The 22,580-nt window shown below is 47.0% G+C and overlaps 1 protein-coding gene across 1 annotated transcript in view; it reads left to right on the forward strand.

Annotated features, from left to right (window-relative positions):
- Window positions 1-7,863: 7,863 nt before the first annotated feature.
- Window positions 7,864-22,580, forward strand: part of LOC139545128 (NMDA receptor synaptonuclear signaling and neuronal migration factor-like) — a 67,378-nt gene continuing 52,661 nt past the window's right edge. The window contains exon 1 of the mRNA XM_071352545.1: window positions 7,864-8,240. Within this exon, the coding sequence (XP_071208646.1) occupies window positions 8,170-8,240 (71 nt within the window). The 5' untranslated portion in view covers window positions 7,864-8,169. The remainder of the gene's footprint in view (window positions 8,241-22,580) is intronic.

Below are 22,580 nucleotides of genomic sequence, written 5' to 3' on the forward strand. Positions count from 1 at the left end.
CCCCAGTCTCTGCCGTCACCTGCAGTGGCGGAAACATTGGTGGACCCTCCCCCTTTGGCCGCTCAAACATCCCCCTTACCGACTCAGACGGAGAGTGCCTTCTGGACCCTCCTTCTGGACCCTCCTTCACGAATCTCTCCAGCAGCCTAAGAGACGTTATTCCTGTTTGTTGTGCCAGGACTTCCTCCTCTCCCAGCAGTCGCAGGTCACCCAGCCTTAGCAAACCCGCTGCCATCAGTTGCCTCTGCAGGGTGGCCGACTGATCCGATCTCAAAGGCATGACTGGGTTGTGGAAGATAGGCTCCTCCCACACCCACAGCCCAGGCTCCACACCCCCTTCTCGTGTGGTCCTTAGCAGCTGCCAGGCCCTCAGCACCGCGGAGTAAAAGTCTGAGAGACCTGCTGTACTCATCCTCTCCAGCTTCATGAGGAACAGCTGCCAGTCCAACCCTAATCCGCCAGTTCTCCTCAGCAGCGCGCATGCTGGTTCCCTCCAGCCGACATCAGTATGGTACAGCAGGCTCTGCACCGCCTTTAGTCGGAAAGCAGCCACCCTGCCCTCCTTCGTGGACGGTCATGTACAACACTGCCGCCCTCAGACAGTGATGGAACGACCAGAAAAATATCCACCAGTTTGTTTTGCAGGTCTGCAAGCAGGGGGGTTGAGGACAGCCAGTTTATGCCACAGGGAAGATGCCACCAGGTTGTTGATTATCAGCACCCTACCTCCACCTGACCAGTCTTAACATCACTGCCTGTGACAGCCCCTCCCAGTTCTTCCTGACCCACCTCTCCGAGCCCAGGCACGCCCCCAACATTTTAAGCCATTCACAACCCCACTGCAAACCACCTGGAAGCAGAGGAGTGGCCCTATCCCCCATGCCCCACATAACAGAGCTTTGCTCTTGCCCCAGTTTACCTCAGCTGACGAAGCTCCCTCAAACACCTTCAGTCTCCAGTGCCTGCATATCCTGACCATCCCTAACCATCACAGAAATGTCATCTGCATACGCTGACACTGCTATGCCTGCCAACACACCCATGCCTGTCCAGCACACTCCTTGCAGTCTCCTGTGTAGCAGGCCCAAAAAAGTCTCAATGGCTAGTGTATATAACTGCCCCGATAGAAGGCATCCTTGTCTAATGCCCCGTCTCACCCAGACTGGCCTACTGAGCCCCCCTCCCACCTTGAGCATAGATGACGCCCCAGCATACAACATCTTCACACAGGTCAAAAACCTTTCCCCAAATCCAAAAACAGACATCACATTAAAAATATACTCATGGTCCACTCTATCAAAAGCCTTCTCTTGATCATCAAATCAAATCAAATCAAGTTTATTTTATATAGCCCTTCGTACATCAGCTAATATCTCGAAGTGCTGTACAGAAACCCAGCCTAAAACCCCAAACAACAAGCAATGCAGGTGTAGAAGCACGGTGGCTAGGAAAAACTCCCTAGAAAGGCCAAAACCTAGGAAGAAACCTAGAGAGGAACCAGGCTATGAGGGGTGGCCAGTCCTCTTCTGGCTGTGCCGGGTGGAGATTATAACAGAACATGGCCAAGATCTAAAGAGACCAGTCCAAAGTTCAAAACCTTGCGACAAGTCCAACATGTCCCTGATTAAGAGCATGTTGTCCGTGATTGAGCATCCCGGTACACAATATGTTTGGTCCTTGTGTATTATAGAGTCCAGATGGGACTTCAGTCTGTTAGAGAGGACCTTGGCAAATATATTGTGGTCTGCACAGAGCAATTCCACAGGCATCCAGTTCTTAAGTTCACACAAGTCCCCTTTTTTGGCAGGAGAGTCAGAGCCGTCCGACGACAGCTCATCGGCAACTCTCCTACCCCGATGCATTCACGCAACATGCAAAAACAGTCCAGTCCAATTATTCCCCAGAATTTTTTATAAAAGTCCACTGGGAGTCCATCGACCCCTGGTGCATGGCCATGGGACATCTGGGTTACAGCCACTGCCAGTTCATAGGACAACAGAGGAATATCCATTTCATCCCTCTGTGCCAGAGAGAGCTTAGGGAGCTCTGCAAACAAGACCTGAGCACACATAGGATCACACAGTTCTGCCCTATACAACTCAGTATAAAACTCCACAGTCCGCATCTCCCTACCACAGAGGTCACCAGCCCATCAGACAGCCTTAGACAATGCATACCCTTGGCTTCACCGCTCTGTCTTTCCAAACCAAATAAGAAAGAGCTGGGAGTGTCCATCTCCTTGAGCATTGAGAACCTAGCTCTTACAAGTGCTCCCTTTGGTTTAACCTGTAAAAACTGCCCAGGTCCCTACTTAATTCAGCTAAATTAGCCTGGAGGCCTACATTGCTTTGCCCCACCATCTCTACCTCCATTTCACTAATACTACGCTTGAGTTCCTCCAATACTCTCCTAGCCTCTGAGGATGAAAGAGCTGTATACTGTTGACTGAAGAGCCGAATTTGGACTTTCCCCACATCCCACCATTGACTCATACTCCTCTCTTTGCTGCCCCCACCTTTCCCAAAAAATCTGGAAACCAGAGCAAAAAGTAGCATACTGTAAGAGTGTTACGGCAGATTTCCTCCTCTTCGTCTGAAGAGGAGGTGTAGGGATCGGACCAAGACGCAGAGTGGAAAGTGTTCATATTTTAATGAAAGTAAACTGAACACTTCAAGATACAAAAACAACAAACATGACCAAACCGAAAACAGTCCCGTGTGGCACGAACACTGACACGAAATACAATCACCCACAAAACCCCAACACCAAACAGGTTACCTTAATATGGTTCTCAATCAGGGACAACGATTGACAGCTGCCTCTGATTGAGAACCATATCAGGTCAAACACAGAAATAGACAAACCAGACACAAAACATAGAATGCCCACCCAACTCACGTCCTGACCCACTAAAACAAACACTTAACACAATAACTAGGGTCAGAACGTGACAAAGAGCTTTACATTAAAGCATCCAATTGGATGCATGCCGAGGCCCTGGTGAAATGGACAGCCAAGCCACGGTTATGTGGTGATCCGAAAAACCCACAGGGAGAATGGTAGTGCCCAACAGCCTATTGCTCTGATTCCTGGACATATAAAAATGATCAAGTCGGACTGCACTCACCCTAGCCCCAAAGACCTTCACCCATGTATACTGTCTTGTGTCAGGAAGTTTAGTTCTCCAAACATCCACTAGGTCGAACTGATTAATGATGTCCCTTAACACTCCCACTGACACTGAATGAGGCTCTTCCCCATTTCTGTCTTTCGTAAAATCCATTGTGCAGTTCCAGTCCCCGCCGTCTCCTTGGGCGCTACCTGTTAGAATTCCTGTCTAAGACACCCACAAGGAACCCCCCCCCCCCTCTCTCTCCCTGTGTTAGGCGCATACACATGTATAAAGACAAACCCCATGTTGTTAATTTCTGCTTTTACAACAAGCAGCCTAACCCTACACACCTCCTTTTAGGAGCACATCTTTACAGACATATCCCGTACAAAAAGGACTGCCACCTCTGCACTAAAATTTGGCACAACACACTTGTCCCCTTCCACCAGAGCCCCCAACTGACTTCATTCACCACATCACTATGCGTCTCCTGCAGAAACAACACCTGTACTTTTTTTTTTTTTACATATTCACCCAACACACTCCTCTTTCCCGGATCTCTGGCACCATTTATATTAAGCGAGCCTACCTAAAGAGTCTAAATAAGAAGTGGGAGAAAAGTCAGCAAAGAAAGAGACCAATAGCATTGCTCAAAAAGCCCCAGTGCCAGAAAGAAACTATTCATCTGAACAGCGTCTGAAGTTAGACCTTTACGCACTATTGTGACCCACTTCCTCAACATAAACCATTTCCTGGGTGAGAGGACACCATGCCCCTCATTTTTCATAGGATGTTGTGCTGATCTTACAAACTTTCTCGGATCAGAAAACAATACTTTTTTCCACTTTTCAGGAACCTTGTCAGTTCCCTCACCGTGTACTTTGACACCTCCTCTACTTGACTGGCTGTCAGCTCTGGACCCATTGAGGAGGAGTCTGAAAAAAAGGCCCCCTCATTATCCTCTTCCTCAGACTCATTTTCCTCCTCCTCATCTCCATCTCCCATCCTGACCACCTGCCCTTTCTCTCTAGTCGGGGCCTCCCCCCAGCACCAGGAAATGGTTCCTTGGTGCCTTTTGACCACCCCAGCCTCTCCCCTCTAACCTCCTTTCTTCTCCCCCTTTTTCCTTTTCCGCTTGACACCCTCCTCCTCCCCCCCAGTTTCTTACACTTCCCCACTATACTCTTCTCATCCACTAGCATAACCTGACTAGACCCAGCCTCATCTACACCACCATCTGTAACCTGACTAGGCCCAGCCTCATCTATACCACCCTCCATAGCATGACTAGGCCCAGCCTCAGCTACCCCACCATCTCTAGCCTGACTAGGCTCAGCCTCATCTACACCACCATCACTGGTATGACTAGGCCCAGCCTCTGCTGCCTGCGTCTCATTGCCCCCTGCACATTGACCTCGATTTCCCCCACTGGCTCTTGTACCCTCACCTTGTCTACGGCCTTTATATGGGCATGCAAAGCTCTTATGCCCCAAATCCCCAAATCCCCACACTCAAAACACCGTAGGCTATCTGTGCTGGCAAACCCTGCGTAGAGCCCCTCCCCATGCCTCACTTTAAAATGCACATTTAGCTGTTGCTCATTGTTATTCAGAAACATGAACACTTGCCTCCGCAACGAAACAACATGCTAACGGCATCTGCCTGAAAACCTACCGACAGTACACAAAAACCGCTAGCAAACTTACCAAAACCACTCCGCTCTTTCCTGATTTGATCATCCGTATTAAATAGAGGCAAATTTGCGACTACCACCCTGTTCAAATGGGTAGGAAGAGGCGAAATTGGCACCAACACACCCCTTAAAAATATTCCATTAGCAATGAGCCTACCCACCAAATTAGCTCTTTTCATGAACACAGCCATCGCATTCTGGAAGCGGAATGTTTAAATTCAGCTCCTACCTGTTCACCGACCGCGAGCAGAACCTCCTCCACCTTAACTCCATTCTCAGGAACACACCTGAAACCATGCCGTAACTACAGCGTCTCCTCCGTGCTAGGCTGAGAAGCCATCATGCACACCACACCTTCCAAACCCCAGGAAACTAAAACTCTGTCCTCTTCCACCCTAACTTTGAAAAAAAACAGTGGATACCGCTAAAACAAATTGTGCATTAACCCTCCACCATAGAAAATAAAAATTGAAAGAAAAGACCAAGGACAGAATCAAGAAAAGAAGTTAGGACAGAGCCCTCCACACCAAACACTCAAACTCCAAAAAAACTCCCAGCATGTCACTGCGAGAGAGAGAGGAGAACTTCAAGCTTCCCTGTACAAACAAAGACACAGGGGAGTGTACGTGAGGTGCTGTTGAACTGGATTCTCTGGGAGGGAAGACACGCCCATGTTGGCGGTCATCTTGGTGACCATGTGACGGCCATTTTTAGATGCTCAATACTGGCTGACGCTCATGTAAACAAAAACCGTGGAGACCCAACAGGAGAAACTATTTGCAAAGAAAGTACATTTACATTGCCTGTAAATATAATTGTTAGTAATTGTTAGTATAATATAATTATGAGACAGGCTTTGTTTGTATTCAGACACTCAAAGCCAGGCCTTTTAATCAGACTAGAATGTTATTTGGAGGTTGGGTTGGGTGCCCATTACTACGGCTTGTCTGTGTGTGTATGCTGCCTGCACTTCATGCCTATTCATTTGCGTTTGTCCTAGTTAAATCCTATATTCCATCCATCTCTAAGACTGGGCAGGGCCAACCATAGGTCTGGCCAGGCAGACAAGTACCCACCATGCTTGCCAGAAGGCACCTTTAAGTATAGAAAAAGGCAGGTACTCTTCTCTATGACTTTCTCGCAATCATTTTGATTATTTAAAATGTCCCAAAACCTCTCTAAAAAGACCTAAACTTCTCTCCTAAAGCCAACCCCATCCCTGGCTAATGTTGTGGTCTGAATTTCTCTCCCACTATCTGCCCATTGTACTAATAAACACACCCCCAGGAGACTGTCTTAACTCTTCCGCTTTTGGCTGCAAATCTGAAGAGGACTCGCTAGTAAGTACATCTGCATGGTCAGATGTCCAAATGTGCTCTTAGCATTTGTGTTCTCTATGATGTCCACATGGAACTCTGTTTCTAATCTATCAGGCTGTAATCTCTTCTACAAATATGGGGAAAACATTCACGCTACTTTCTTCCTCTACAATCTTTCAAAAAGTGAAGGGTGGTTCGCACACACAAATAGACAAAACAGAAATTCATTTTTCACTTTCAATAAATGAATTTCCTTCTTGCTTTTCAGCAGGCATGGGAAAAATTCACACTGATATCTCAGTGTCAAGTGTGTGTAAATGAACCATACTTTCTCCACTTCTCTATCCATCCCTTGGTCTCTGTCTGGAAGTCTCTGCTGTCCTCAGTAGCAACCCGTCAGTCCTGTGGTTCCAAAGACACATGACACATCCCAAATGGCACCCTACCCCCTATATAGTGCATTACTTTTGACGGGCGCTGGTCAAAAGTAGTACACTATATTGGGAATAGGGTGCCATCTGGGATGCTGCCACATATCTTTTTTTTCTTCTTTTTTTACATTGCTGTTACATGCTGCCGTTCCATCATAGACACTGTCCGTGGTGCTGAAAGAGCTGTTGTGGAGAGTGGAGTGGGGGTTGTCCGTGGTGCTGAAAGAGCTGTTGGAGCTTGGGGTGTTGACCACAGCAGTAAACCACACCTGCCAATAGAATTTGGTTAGATGGATGGTATGGTTGGTCAATGATGTCATCTCGGTATATAATGTGTTGATGTCAGTGACAAGGTCACCAAGATAGATGATGATTCAGGCTTTGCTTTGAGGCAAGGGCTGACTTACTTCCTCTTCATAAATAATAATTGTGCCATAGGATGCACAATTCAATGGGATATGAGTCATGCCTATTGAGTACCTCTTAGCAAAAGTGGAAATGAAAGTAGGCTACTCAATCTAGAGTATACAATGTGATATTAATGTTTTCTTCCAGTCAGTTTTTATTCTCACTGTCCTTGCAACTGGTTTCATAATAAATGAACAATTCATGGCAATCAGTTAGCTAACCAAAATGCCACTATTCCAAATCATATCATATCAAATCAAATCAAAGTTTAGTTGTCACGTGCACCGAATACAACCTTACAACCTTACAGTGAAATGCTTACTTACCTCTTACCTCTGCGCTAACCAATAGTGCAAAAAAAGATATTAAGTGAACAATAGGTAGGTAAAGAAATAAAACAACAGTAAAAAGACAGGCTATATACAGTAGCGAGGCTACATACAGACACCGGTTAGTCAGGCTGATTGAGGTAGTATGTACATGTAGATATGGTTAAAGTGACTATGCATATATGATGAACATAGAGTAGCAGTAGCGTAAAATAGGGGTTGGCGGGTGGTGGGTGGGACACAGCGCAGAGAGCCCGGTTAGCCCGGTACCGCTTGCCATGCGGTAGTAGAGAGAACAGTCTATGACTGGGGTGGCTTGGGTCTTTGACAATTTTTAGGGCTGTTCTATTCAAACAGCACACTTCTGGTATGTTCCATAGACGGCTCTGAATGACCCAGCCCTCACCTGCTACAGTCATGTCATTCCGTGACTTGACTGTGTGTGTGTGTGTGTGTGTGTTATTTTTTTTTTCTTCAGGGGGGGGGGGGGGGGGGGGGTGTAGTCCTTTTATGGCTGTCGTTTCCTTCCTGTCCGTCCATTCCTCTCCGCTTCAGTTGAATCAATGAGGAGTTGAGCGCAACAGAGGCAGGCAGTCAACCGCGCGCAAGGAGCCACCAGTGCATCTGCTGTTGGTGCGCTTGCAGTCACACACTACAAGCTTTCCATCTTTAACGTGAGCTTTATAGATTGAAATTAAATGAGTATGAAATAACAAAACTGGTTTAAAAAATTACTCAGCGAAAAGGGGGAGTTTTTCTCCAGGTGCGATGGTTCCGCTTTCCCTCCGTTTTTTCTACGAACGTTTTTCTTCCTTCATATCTGATCGCCCATCAGTGGAATGATCTGGCTTTTATCTTGTGTCGTTTCCACTTCAGCATGGGAACTGCCGGGTCCAAAAGAAAGACTTTAAGGACCGATGCAATTTCTTCTGTGGCCGCAAAAGTTAGGTGAGTGCCCGGGGGCCGGAGCTCCTCCGTAGCTCTCTGATATAATAACTGGAGGGATGCATGGTGCATGTCACGGTGCTGATGTAGACGCGTCTACCGGGCGAAGTAGCGACTCCGCTGAATTGTTCGAGCAGTAATAGCAAACTAGCTGAAACTAAAGTTATAATTATATACAAATGCTAGCCTATAATATATTTGTTTCCCAGTTTACTGCTGTGGCGTTATGTGATCAAATATCTGCTTTACAAAAGTATTTACATTGCAATGATTTCTTTAATTTCATTGATAGGCTAAATCTGCTGTCATAGCTACCTTCCTGTAAATTATATTCCTCTACTGTATTTTATTTGTATTAGGCAACAATGATAATGCATCTTTCCAGGTCCTTGGACAGCATTGGGAATTTGTAACAGCTTTTTTTGGCAACAGAACATGCTGTTATGGATTTTTTGGCATCATGGTTTGAGCAATAAGAGTTAGTAAAATAAGCGGTTTAATTGTACACTCCTTATGTACTGTAGACTACTGTATTTTTTTTCCGAGCGTTACACTTCCTACTATCAAGCTTCTTGAAGCCCAGTAGCCTAAAGGGGGTTATTAGTATTTTATACTTTTTAGATAAGTTAGGAATGTTTGATCTGATATGAAAAGGCATATGAAATGCCACCAATCAACTGCACACAACATTGAATCCTAAACCCTTGATTGTAAATGGCATGTAGCATGGTTGGCAACAACACATTTTTTGAAATGTTTCAACTGTTTTAAGCTTTCCAACGAACAGGCTCTGGGATCTACAGTGTGCCAGAAAATGTATTCTACACTATTATTTAAACACCAAAACAGCAAGAAACGTTCCTGAATTTGGGCATGACACACCGTGGAGCTAGGAACACAAGCATTTTGCTACACCCGCAATAACATCTTCTAAATATGTGTATGCGACCAATAAACACCAAAACAGCATGAAACCCGAATTTGGTCTTTTTTGTTGTTGCAAGATCTATAATTAGGGATGACACAACGTTTATGACTCATCTCTAACGCATCAGGTTTGGTGATTATTTTCCTTGAAGAATCATGAGTCATGCCCTCACACCTTTCACACAGTGCCAGATGTGTCAGGACGCTGTCACTTAATCCTGTGTGCTGAATATTGTAATATGTAACATTGCAAGATTATGAGCTTTTCAGAAGAACTTGCAGCACCCCATGTCATGTTACCCATAGACTGATCTCACTGTGCAGGCATTGATCTCTCTCTCTCTCTCTCTCTCTCTCTCTCTCTCTCTCTCTCTCTCTCTCTCTCTCTCTCTCTCGCTCTCTCGCTCTCTCGCTCTCTCGCTCTCTCAGCATAAATCAAACTGATCACAGTGTCAAATACATATTATTGGACTGAGGCCCAAGAGCCATGTTTTCCACTCTTTCTATGACAGATGTCGAGACGTGTTTATGGCTCTTCAGGAAGCAATCCCCCAGAGCTTTAGTGTACCGTTTTACCCGTAGATAGCCTAGACAACCCACTGATGTAATGGTGGTGTGGTATCACATCACTTTTGCCTCAGAATCACAATCACTGACTGATTGGTTGTCAGATGAGTTTGGACCTCGAGTGTAAAACCATTTCATCCCTCTGACTGACAAACATACCCAATCTCTTCTGCGTTGTGTATTTGTCTCTGAGTCTGAATGGCTGGATTAACTGTTGAGTCCTACTTTTGACAACTGCATCTAGCCAATGAATGGACAAGTTACATCTGCTTAGAAGAATTGAATCCCTTAAAGCTGCCCAAACTTTATTAAACTGATATTTCTTAATTTCTTTCTTTTTACTTTTGGGATTATGTGTGTATTGTTTTGTATTGCTAAGTATTATCACTGCACTGTTGGAGCTAGAAACACAAGCTTCTCGCTGCACCTGCGATAACATCTGCAAAAGTAAATGACTGGTAACGCTGTTCTAATTTAGCCAAGTACTATATGTGCTTTAGCCACCTATGGAGAGAAATGCCACTGACCCTATTGCAGCTCTGAATATCTGCAGAGACTGAATGCTGAAGGTCACTGTTTCCCTGTAGCTAACATTTTTATTTTTGTATTTTTTATTTCACCTGTATTTAATCAGGTAGGCTAGTTGAGAACAAGTTCTCATTTTCAACTGCGACCTGGCCAAGATAAAGCAAAGCAGTTCGACACAAAACAACACAGAGTCACACATGGAATAAACAAACATACAGTCAGTAATACAGTATATACAGTATGTGCAAATGAGGTAGGATAAGGGAGGTAAGGCAATAAATAGGCCATGGTGGCGAAGTAATTACAATATAGCAATTAAACACTGGAATGGTAGATGTGCAGAAGATGAATGTGCAAGTAGAGATACTGGGGTGCACAGGAGCATAAATAAATACAGTATGGGGATGAGGTAGTTGGATGGGCTAGTTACAGATGGGCTATGTATAGGTGCAGTGATCTGTGAGCTGCTCTGGCAGCTGGTGCTTAAAGCTAGTGAGGGAGATATGAGTCTCCAGCTTCAGTGATTTTTGCAGTTCATTCCAGTCATTGGCAGCAGAGAACTGGAAGGAAAGGCACCCAAAGGAAGAATTGGCTTTGGGGGTGACCAGTGAGATATACCTGCTGGAGCGCGTGCTACGGGTGGGTGCTGCTATGGTGACCAGTGAGCTGAGATAAGGCGGGGCTTTACCTAGCAGAGACTTGTAGATGACCTGGAGTCAGTGGGTTTGGTGACGAGTATGAAGCAAGGGCCAGCCAAGGAGAGAGTACAGCTCGCAGTGGTGGGTAGTATATGGGGCTTTGGTGACAAAACAGATGGCACTGTGATAGACTGCATCCAATTTGTTGAATAGAGTGTTGGAGGCTATTTTGTAAATGACATCGCCAAAGTCGAGTATCGGAAGGATGGTCAGTTTTACGAGTGTATGTTTGGCAGCATGAGTGAAGGATGCTTTGTTGCGAAATAGGAAGCCGATTCTAGATTTAATTTTGGATTGGAGATGCTTAATGTGAGTCTGGAAGAAGAGTTTACAGTCTAGCCAGACACCTAGGTATTTGTAATTGTCCACATATTCTAAGTCAGAACCGTCCAGAGTAGTGATGCTGGATGGGTGGGCAGGTGCGGGCAGCGATCGGTTGAAGAGCATGCATTTAGTTTTACTTGCATATAAGAGCAGTTGGAGGCCACGGAAGGAGAGTTGTATGGCATTGAAGCTCATCTGGAGGTTAGTTAACACAGTGTCCAGAGAAGGGCCAGGGGTATACAGAATGGTGTCGTCTGCGTAGAGGTGGATCAGAGAATCACCAGCAGCAAGAGCGACATCATTGATGTATACAGAGAAGAGAGTCGTGCACCAAGTAGTTCTGACAACTAACCCGTGTTACTCAGGACATATCTTACCACACATATTATGTATGTACTGCTAGAATGTAGGTAAAACATTAAGGACACAGACAGGACACTGTCTCCTCTGTTCTGTTATTTTCTATTGTTAATCTTCCTTGGCTAGACTAACGCAGGTTTCATCAGTAGAATGGGCTAGACAGGAGTGTTGCAGCGCAGAGCAGACACAGGACTAAGGGTGGTTTCAGCCCAGAGGTCCATCCATACCCCCACGGTAATGGACTGATCTGTGCAGTGCAACAAAATATTGATGCGTTTGGCCGGGTAACATTGGAATACGTGTACACTTGACTACACTGGGTCTTTTAGTAGAATTCGGAGGAATATTATTGCAAAAGGTGAATTGATTTATCTTTTCTACCAAAATGTATTTAACCTGCTGTATATTCTGAATCCTCCCGGCTTGTTTCTCATAAGACCCAATTTGTCTGTTTAATATCTCCCAGTGCAGTGTGAGTTTAGGGCACATAGGGGAGAGATATTTGTTTTTCTAAATGCCAGCCTAAATCCCTCCCTGATGGGACCGCTGCTCTGCTGCCTCTTCATCAAGTTGACATCAGCAGCATAATTTCTTTAAAAATCAGTCTGTTTTGATTTGTTCACATATTTATTTAGCATTTGTTCAAGTTTACATCCCATATTAAACATTAATTGTCATGACATAAATGTTTACAGAGATTTGATTTGTAAGGAAACTATGATACAAATATGTGTTGACACCATCTGACATTCACTTTAATGTTTTCAGCGGCCTTCTACTTTTGGAATCCTATGTCTAAAACAGTTGAGTATAGCACTCAATAGAACTCCTGAAGTGTTGACGTAACGGTTGAATCTGTGGTACAATGTAATTTCATGGCTTCACTCATCATTCCAGGCAGTGTGCAGTACTAACCACAGCAGGGACAGCACAGTGGAGATCGCTCCATCACAGTCACCATTAGCCCGGTTTGGTTATTACTGCACTTCTAGGATTCTACATCCACATTACAAGCCTGAAATGCTTCTGCTGCCATGGTATAAATATGAGGAATATCTGGTTCAACAGCCTATAGTTGTATTCCGATAGGATACAGTACATTGGTCTTCGGATGGGTGCGTCCGAACTTGCACCCTATTCCCTATATAGTGGAATAGGGAATAGGGTGACATTTGGCCCACCACATTGGTATTACTCAGTCACAGTGCCCTAGGGCTGAACCTACAGCCACATCTGACAGAGGGGTAATTGTCTGCTTGACACCTAGTGTTTATTGTCTGAATCTCAGGCCATCTCAGTACCAATGTTTCTTAATTAAGCCACCAGCCTTTTCACCCAACCCAAACCTCTCTCTCTCTCTGTATGGCAGGGATTACAGTGCAGAGGAGAGGTATCTGCTGTAATTACTCTGATTACAGCCTGTAGAGCGAGGGAGGCTGCCTGACCTCATTGATCTGAGTAATTACACCCATGTCACCGTTGCTCCGACGGCAGGCGGAAAAGCTGGATGGAATGCAGGATACAGCGGGTCAGGAACTAACACTGAATACTCATTGTCTGGGCGGCTACGGCGCTCATGATTCTCATGTTATGCTTAGTCGGGCTGAGCCTGCATCCCTATGGCACCCTTTTCCCTATACAGGCCTTGATCAAAAGTAGTACAGTATGTAGGGAATAGGGTGCCATCTGGGATGCAGACTGAGACTATCTGCATGTGGTCAAAATACACATTAACTCTACTAGGCGTTAACTACCCAGTGATTTCCTACATCTAGTGTTGGTGGTTTAATCCAATTACAAAGCAATATTTCTTACGGACTCTGACAAACATTCATTTAATCACCTAACAACCACAGTGTAGAGAGTGAGACTGAGAAAACAGCCAGCAGGGACTTGGGAAGCCTGCCAAATCAGAGATTTCCATTTGACTCCCCGAGACAGTGAACAAGCGAGGACAAGAAACTAAGGCGCTAAGTGGTCAACTTGATGTTTGTTGTTTCAACTTCATTTCACTCGATTTGGTGTACTTGTATTGGAGAGAGAACAGAGTTCAGAGGAGAAGACGAGAGAGAGGGACTGAGGGAGATGGAGAGAGGAAGGTAAGAGCGGGAATGAGGAAGATGGTGTCTCAGAAAGAGAGAGTGAGGGAGACAGATAATGTAGATATTTGGGGTGTCTCAGAAATAGGTCATCCTCTCAGAGAGATGATCTGAGTGGTGAGATTCAGTGGCTGAGGAGGAATACACTGTGCCCCTCTTTTACCAAATTACTCTGACGTGTAATTTAAGAGCCTCATTTGGTGTCCCTGAGACACTCTTGTTTTTCACTGAGACACCCAGGGCCAGAACACAGAAGGCTTGCTCCTTGACACAGATAGGAGAGAGGCTTCAGACAGACACATCCAGGCACTATCTCATGGAGCTGAACTCTACTAGTTTCTGTCTTTCACAGATTATTTTAATATCATGTATAGGGCCAGAATTCCTTCCTGACAACCTGATGAGGAACAACTCTGGGCCCTAGTTATAGCCTATATACCCTATAGCTTTGAACTAGGGCCTGGAATTTTTCCAGGTCAGGTAACCATACTCATGTCCTTGATTAGGGCCCCTCATGTATTTGTCGTCCCAGCCCTCTGCACACATCAGTGTAATGCCTTTACATTGCACCCCACTGTATGTACTGTATATATCCCCAGGCACAGCGGCTTGATGTATAGGCTTGGCTACCACAGCGGCTTGATGTATAGGCTTGGCTACCACAGCGGCTTGATGTATAGGCTTGGCTACCACAGCGGCTTGATGTATAGGCTTGGCTACCACAGCAGCTTGATGTATAGGCTTGGCTACCACAGCGGCTTGATGTATAGGCTTGGCTACCACAGGAGGTTGGTAGCATCTTAATTGGGGAGGGCGGGCTCATGGCAATGGCTGGAGCAGAATAGGTGGAATGATATCAAACACAAAGTTTTTATGTGTTTGATGCCATTTCATTTGTTCCATTCCAGACATTATTATGAGCCGTCCTCCCCTCAGCAGCCTCCACTGTTGGCTACAGTATTCATGTCTGACCAGGCCACTGTTTACATGAGTGTGTTTATTCCCTTATACCCTACAGAACCAAAGAGATAAGCCAAGGTACAGTGGCTTGCAAACGCATTCACCCCCCTTGGCATTTTTCCTATTTTGTTGTCTTACAACCTGAAATTAAAATTGATTTTTGGGGGGGTTTGTTTCATTTGATTTACACAACATGCCTACCACTTTGAAGATGCAAAATATTTTTTCTTGTGAAACAAACAAGAAATAACACAAAAAAACTGAAAACTTGAGCGTGCATAACTATTCACCCCCCCAAAGTCAATACTTTGTAGAGCCACCTTTTGCATTAATTACAGCTGCAAGTCTCTTGGGGTATGTCTCTATAAGCTTGGCACATCTAGCCACTAGGATTTTTGCCCATTCTTCAAGGTATAACTGCTCTAGCTCCTTCAGAGTTGGATGGGTTCTGCTGGTGTACAGCAATCTTTAAGTCATACCACAGATTCTCTATTGGATTGAGGTCTGGGCTTTGACTAGGCCATTCCAAGACATTTAAATGTTTCCCCTTAAACCACTCGAGTGTTGCTTTAGCAGTATGCTTAGGGTCATTGTCCTGCTGGAAGGTGAACCTCCGTCCCAGTCTCAAATCTCTGGAAGACTGAAACAGGATTTTCTACAAGAATTTCAGAATTTCAGTTTTAGTTGGGTGGGCTATTTACAGATGGGCTGTGTACAGGTGCAATGATCGGTAAGCTGCTCTGACAGCTGATGCTTATAGTTGGTGAGGGAGATATAAGTCTCCATCTTCAGTGATTTTTGCAATTCATTCCAGTCATTGGCAGCAGAGAACTGGAAGGAAAGGCGGCCAAACGAGGTGTTGGCTTTGTGGATGACCAGTGGAATATACCTGCTGGAGCGTGCGTTACGGGTGGGTGTTGCTATGGTGACCAGTGAGCTGAGATAAGGCGGGGCTTTACCTAGCAAAGACTTATAGATGACCTGGAGCCAGTGGGTTTGGCGACAAATCTGAAGCGAGGGCCAGCCAACGAGAGCATACAGGTCGCAGTGGTGGGTAGTATATGGGGCTTTGGTGACAAAACGGATGGCACTGTGATAGACTACATCCAATTTGCTGAGTAGAGTGTTGGAGGCTATTTTGTAAATTACATCGTCGAAGTCAAGGATCGGTAGGATAGTCAGTTTTACGAGGGTATGTTTAGCAGCATAAGTGAAGGAGGATTTGTTGCAAAATAGGAAGCCGATTCTAGATGTAATTTTGGATTGGAGATGCTTAATGTAAGGCTGGAATAAGAGTTCAGTCTTAACAGACACCTAGGTATTTGTAGTTGTCCACATATGCTAAGTCAGAACCGTCCAGAGTAGTCATGCTAGTCGGGCGGGCAGGTGCGGGCAGCGATCGGTTGAAGAGCATGCGTTTAGTTTTACTTGCATTTAAGAGCAGTTGGAGGCCACGGAAGGAGTGTTGTATGGCATTGAAGCTCGTCTGGAGGTTTGTTAACACAGTGTCCAAAGAAGGGCCAGAGGTATACAGAATGGTGTCATCTGCGTAGAGGTGGATCAGAGATTCACCAGCAGCAAGAGCGACATCATTGATGTATACAGAGAAGAGAGTCGGCCCGAGAATTAAACCCTGTGGCACCACCATACAGACTGCCAGAGGTCCGGACAACAGGCCCTCCGATTTGACACACTGAACTCTATCTGAGAAGTAGTTGGTGAACCAGGCGAGACAGTCATTTGAGAAACCAAGGCTGTTGAGTCTGCCGATAAGAATGCGGTGATTGACAGAGTCGAAAGCATTGGCCAGGTCGATGAAGACGGCTGCACAGTACTCTCTTTTATCAATGGAGGTTATGATATCATTTAGGACCTTGAGCGTGGCTGAGGTGAACCCATGACCAGCCCGGAGGAAACCAGGCATCCTCTACTGACGGGATGAGGTCAATATCCTCCCAGGATACCCGGGCCAGGTCGATTAGAAAGGCCTGCTCGCTGAAGTGTTTTAGGGAGCATTTGACAGTGATGAGTGTTATGCTGGTGAATGAGGACCCAAAAGCGACTTAATAGAAACAGAGTCTTTATTCCAGTCTTAAACAAAAAACGATACTCCTGGATATTATCTTAGGTAAATCCAAAACAGGAAAACTGAAATCCTCTCGTCAGTAGAGAGGAACGACTGGAGACGCGACCACAGACTGCAGGTCGCTTCGGGAAGGCACAGGCCGTAGCTGACATAGACACCTGCTCACACGCAGCATCTGAAGAAGGCAAAAACACGACAGGGCGGAACAAGGACACAGAACAGCAAACATCAAACAAGGATCCGACAAGGACAGAAGCGGAAAACAGAGGGAGAAATAGGGACTCTAATCAGAGGGCAAAATAGGGGACAGGTGTGAAAGAGTAAATGAGGTAGTTAGGAGAATGAGGAACAGCTGGGAGCAGGAACGGAACGATAGAGAGAGAGAGCGAGAGAGGGAGAGAGAGAGGGGGAGAGAGAGGGATAGAAAGAGGGAAAGAACCTAATAAGACCAGCAGAGGGAAACGAATAGAAGGGAAGCACAGGGACAAGACATGATAATCAATGACAAAACATGACAGTACCCCCCCACTCACCGAGCGCCTCCTGGCGCACTCGAGGAGGAACCCTGGCGGCAACGGAGGAAATCATCAATCAACGAACGGTCCAGCACGTCCCGAGATGGAACCCAACTCCTCTCCTCAGGACCGTAACCCTCCCAATCCACTAAGTACTGGTGACCACGTCCCCGAGAACGCATGTCCATGATCTTCCGTACCTTGTAAATAGGTGCGCCCTCGACAAGGACGGGGGGGGGGGAGGGAAGACGAACGGGGGCGCGAAGAAAAGGCTTGACACAGGAGACATGGAAGACAGGGTGGACGCGACGAAGATGTCGCGGAAGAAGCAGTCGCACAGCGACAGGATTGACGACCTGAGAGACACGGAACGGACCAATGAACCGCGGAGTCAACTTGCGAGAAGCTGTCGTAAGGGGAAGGTTACGAGTGGAAAGCCACACTCTCTGACCGCGACAATACCTAGGACTCTTAATCCTACGTTTATTGGCGGCTCTCACAGTCTGCGCCCTGTAACGGCAAAGTGCAGACCTGACCCTCCTCCAGGTGCGCTCACAACGTTGGACAAAAGCCTGAGCGGAGGGAACGCTGGACTCGGCGAGCTGGGACGAGAACAGAGGAGGCTGGTACCCAAGACTACTCTGAAACGGAGATAGCCCGGTAGCAGACGAAGGAAGCGAGTTGTGAGCGTATTCTGCCCAGGGGAGCTGTTCTGCCCAAGACGCAGGGTTTCGAAAAGAAAGGCTGCGTAATATGCGACCAATCGACTGATTGGCCCTTTCTGCTTGACCGTTAGACTGGGGATGAAACCCGGAAGAGAGACTGACGGAAGCACCAATCAAACGACAGAACTCCCTCCAAAACTGTGACGTGAATTGCGGGCCTCTGTCTGAAACGGCGTCTAACGGGAGGCCATGAATTCTGAACACATTCTCAATGATGATTTGTGCCGTCTCCTTAGCGGAAGGAAGCTTAGCGAGGGGAATGAAATGTGCCGCCTTAGAGAACCTATCGACAACCGTAAGAATCACAGTCTTCCCCGCAGACGAAGGCAGACCGGTAATAAAGTCTAAGGCGATGTGAGACCATGGTCGAGAAGGAATGGGAAGCGGTCTGAGACGACCGGCAGGAGGAGAGTTACCTGACTTAGTCTGCGCGCAGTCCGAACAAGCAGCCACGAAACGGCGCGTGTCACGCTCCTGAGTAGGCCACCAAAACCGCTGGCGAATAGAAGCAAGCGTACCCCGAACGCCGGGGTGGCCAGCTAACTTGGCAGAGTGAGCCCACTGAAGAACAGCCAGACGAGTAGAGACAGGAACGAACAGAAGGTTACTAGGACAAGCGCGCGGCGACGCAGTGTGAGTGAGTGCTTGCTTTACCTGTCTCTCAATTCCCCAGACAGTCAACCCGACAACACGCCCTTCAGGGAGAATCCCCTCAGGGTCGGTAGAAGCCACAGAAGAACTAAAGAGACGGGATAAGGCATCAGGCTTGGTGTTCTTATTTCCCGGGCGATAAGAAATCACGAACTCGAAACGAGCGAAAAACAACGCCCAACGAGCTTGACGTGCATTAAGTCGTTTGGCAGAACGGATGTACTCAAGGTTCTTATGGTCAGTCCAAACGACAAAAGGGACGGTCGCCCCCTCCAACCACTGTCGCCATTCGCCTATGGCTAAGCGGATGGCGAGCAGTTCGCGGTTACCCACATCATAGTTGCGTTCCGATGGCGACAGGCGATGAGAAAAATAAGCGCAAGGATGGACCTTATCGTCAGAATGGAAGCGCTGGGACAGAATGGCTCCCACGCCCACCTCTGAAGCGTCAACCTCGACAATGAATTGTTTAGTGACGTCAGGAGTAACAAGGATAGGAGCGGATGTAAAACGCTTCTTGAGGAGATCAAAAGCTCCCTGGGCGGAACCGGACCACTTAAAGCACGTCTTGACAGAAGTCAGAGCTGTGAGAGGGGCAGCCACTTGACCGAAATTACGAATGAAACGCCGATAGAAATTAGCGAAACCGAGAAAGCGCTGCAACTCGACACGTGACTTAGGAACGGGCCAATCGCTGACAGCCTGGACCTTAGCGGGATCCATCTGAATGCCTTCAGCGGAAATAACAGAACCGAGAAATGTGACAGAGGAGACATGAAAGGCGCACTTCTCAGCCTTCACGTAGAGACAATTCTCTAAAAGGCGCTGGAGTACACGTCGAACGTGCTGAACATGAATCTCGAGTGACGGTGAAAAAATCAGGATATCGTCAAGGTAAACGAAAACAAAGATGTTCAGCATGTCTCTCAGTACATCATTAACTAATGCCTGAAAGACAGCTGGAGCATTAGCGAGACCGAACGGCAGAACCCGGTATTCAAAATGCCCTAACGGAGTGTTAAACGCCGTTTTCCACTCGTCCCCCTCTCTGATGCGCACGAGATGGTAAGCGTTACGAAGGTCCAACTTAGTAAAGAACCTGGCTCCCTGCAGAATCTCGAAGGCTGACGACATAAGGGGAAGCGGATAACGATTCTTAACCGTTATGTCATTCAGCCCTCGATAATCCACGCAGGGGCGCAGAGTACCGTCCTTCTTCTTAACAAAAAAAAACCCCGCTCCGGCGGGAGAGGAAGAAGGCACCACGGTACCGGCGTCGAGAGAAACAGACAGATAATCCTCGAGAGCCTTACGTTCGGGAGCCGACAGAGAGTATAGTCTACCCCGAGGGGGAGTGGTCCCCGGAAGGAGATCAATACAACAATCATACGACCGGTGAGGAGGAAGAGAGTTGGCTCTGGACCGACTGAAGACCGTGCGCAGATCATGATATTCCTCCGGCACTCCTGTCAAATCACCAGGTTCCTCCTGAGAAGAGGGGACAGAAGAAACAGGAGGGATAGCAGACATTAAACACTTCACATGACAAGAAACGTTCCAGGATAGGATAGAATTACTAGACCAATTAATAGAAGGATTATGACATACTAGCCAGGGATGACCCAAAACAACAGGTGTAAAAGGTGAACGAAAAATCAAAAAGGAAATGGTCTCACTGTGGTTACCAGATACTGTGAGGGTTAAAGGTAGTGTCTCACATCTGATACTGGGGAGAAGACTACCATCTAAGGCGAACATGGGCGTGGGCTTCCCTAACTGTCTGAGAGGAATGTCATGTTTCCGAGCCCATGCTTCGTCCATAAAACAACCCTCAGCCCCAGAGTCTATCAAGGCACTGCAGGAAGCAGCCGAACCGGTCCAGCGTAGATGGACCGACAAGGTAGTACAGGATCTTGATGGAGAGACCTGAGTAGTAGCGCTCACCAGTAGCCCTCCGCTTACTGATGAGCTCTGGCTTTTACTGGACATGACATGACAAAATGTCCAGCAGAACCGCAATAGAGGCAAAGGCGGTTGGTGATTCTCCGTTCCCTCTCCTTAGTCGAGATGCGAATACCTCCCAGCTGCATGGACTCAGTCTCTGAGCCGGTGGGAGGAGATGGTTGAGATGCGGAGAGGGGGAACACCGTTAACGCGAGCTCTCTTCCACGAGCTCGGTGACGAAGATCTACCCGTCGTTCTATGCGGATGGCGAGTGCAATCAAAGAGTCCACGCTGGAAGGAACCTCCCGGGAGAGAATCTCATCCTTAACCTCAGCGTGGAGTCCCTCCAGAAAACGAGCGAGCAACGCCGGCTCGTTCCAGTCACTGGAGGCAGCAAGAGTGCGAAACTCTATAGAGTAATCCGTTATGGATCGATCACCTTGACATAGGGAAGCCAGGGCCCTGGAAGCCTCCTTCCCAAAAACTGAACGATCAAAAACCCGTATCATCTGCTCTTTAAAGTTCTGATAATCGTTAGAACACTCAGCCCTTGCCTCCCAGATAGCTGTGCCCCACTCCCGAGCCCGACCAGTAAGGAGTGATATGACGTAAGCGATCCGAGCTCTCTCTCTTGAGTATGTGTTGGGCTGGAGAGAGAACACAATATCACACTGGGTGAGAAAGGAGCGACACTCAGTGGGCTGCCCAGAGTAACATGGTGGGTTATTAACCCTAGGTTCCGGAGACTCGGAAGACCAGGAAGTAGCTGGTGGCACGAGACGAAGACTCTGAAACTGTCCTGAGAGGTCGGAGACCTGAGCGGCCAGGGTCTCAACGGCATGACGAGCAGCAGACAATTCCTGCTCGTGTCTGCCGAGCATTGCTCCCTGGAACTCGACGGCAGTGTTGCGAGAATCCGTAGTCGCTGGGTCCATTCTTGATCGGATCCTTCTGTTATGCTGGTGAATGAGGACCCAAAAGCGACTTAATAGAAACAGAGTCTTTATTCCAGTCTTAAACAAAAAACGATACTCCTGGATATTATCTTAGGTAAATCCAAAACAGGAAAACTGAAATCCTCTCGTCAGTAGAGAGGAACGACTGGAGACGCGACCACAGACTGCAGGTCGCTTCGGGAAGGCACAGGCCGTAGCTGACATAGACACCTGCTCACACGCAGCATCTGAAGAAGGCAAAAACACGACAGGGCGGAACAAGGACACAGAACAGCAAACATCAAACAAGGATCCGACAAGGACAGAAGCGGAAAACAGAGGGAGAAATAGGGACTCTAATCAGAGGGCAAAATAGGGGACAGGTGTGAAAGAGTAAATGAGGTAGTTAGGAGAATGAGGAACAGCTGGGAGCAGGAACGGAACGATAGAGAGAGAGAGCGAGAGAGGGAGAGAGAGAGGGGGAGAGAGAGGGATAGAAAGAGGGAAAGAACCTAATAAGACCAGCAGAGGGAAACGAATAGAAGGGAAGCACAGGGACAAGACATGATAATCAATGACAAAACATGACAATGAGGGGTGATTGTTTGACCGCGGACCCATTACGGACGCAGGCAATGAGGCAGTGATCGCTGAGATCCTGGTTGAAGACAGCAGAGGTGTATTTAGAGGGCAGGTTCGTCAGGATGATATCTCTGAGGGTGCCCGTGTGTACGGGTTTAGGGTTGTACCTGGTAGGTTCCATGATAATTTGTGTGAGATTGAGGGCATCTAGTTTAGATGGCAGCACGGCCGGGGTGTTAAGCATATCCCAGCTTAGGTCACCTAACAGTACGAACTCTGAAGATCAATTCACATATGGTGTCCAGGGCACATCTGGGGGCTTAAAGTGGTCCTATGGACAGTTACTCCAATCTCCGCTGTGGAGCTTTGCAGCTCTTTCAGGGTTATCTTTGGTCTCTTTGTTGCTTCTCTGATTAATGCCCTCCTTGCCTGGTCCATGAGT

This window comes from Salvelinus alpinus, chromosome 19 (assembly GCF_045679555.1).
Source record: "Salvelinus alpinus chromosome 19, SLU_Salpinus.1, whole genome shotgun sequence".
Lineage (NCBI taxonomy): Eukaryota > Metazoa > Chordata > Actinopteri > Salmoniformes > Salmonidae > Salvelinus > Salvelinus alpinus.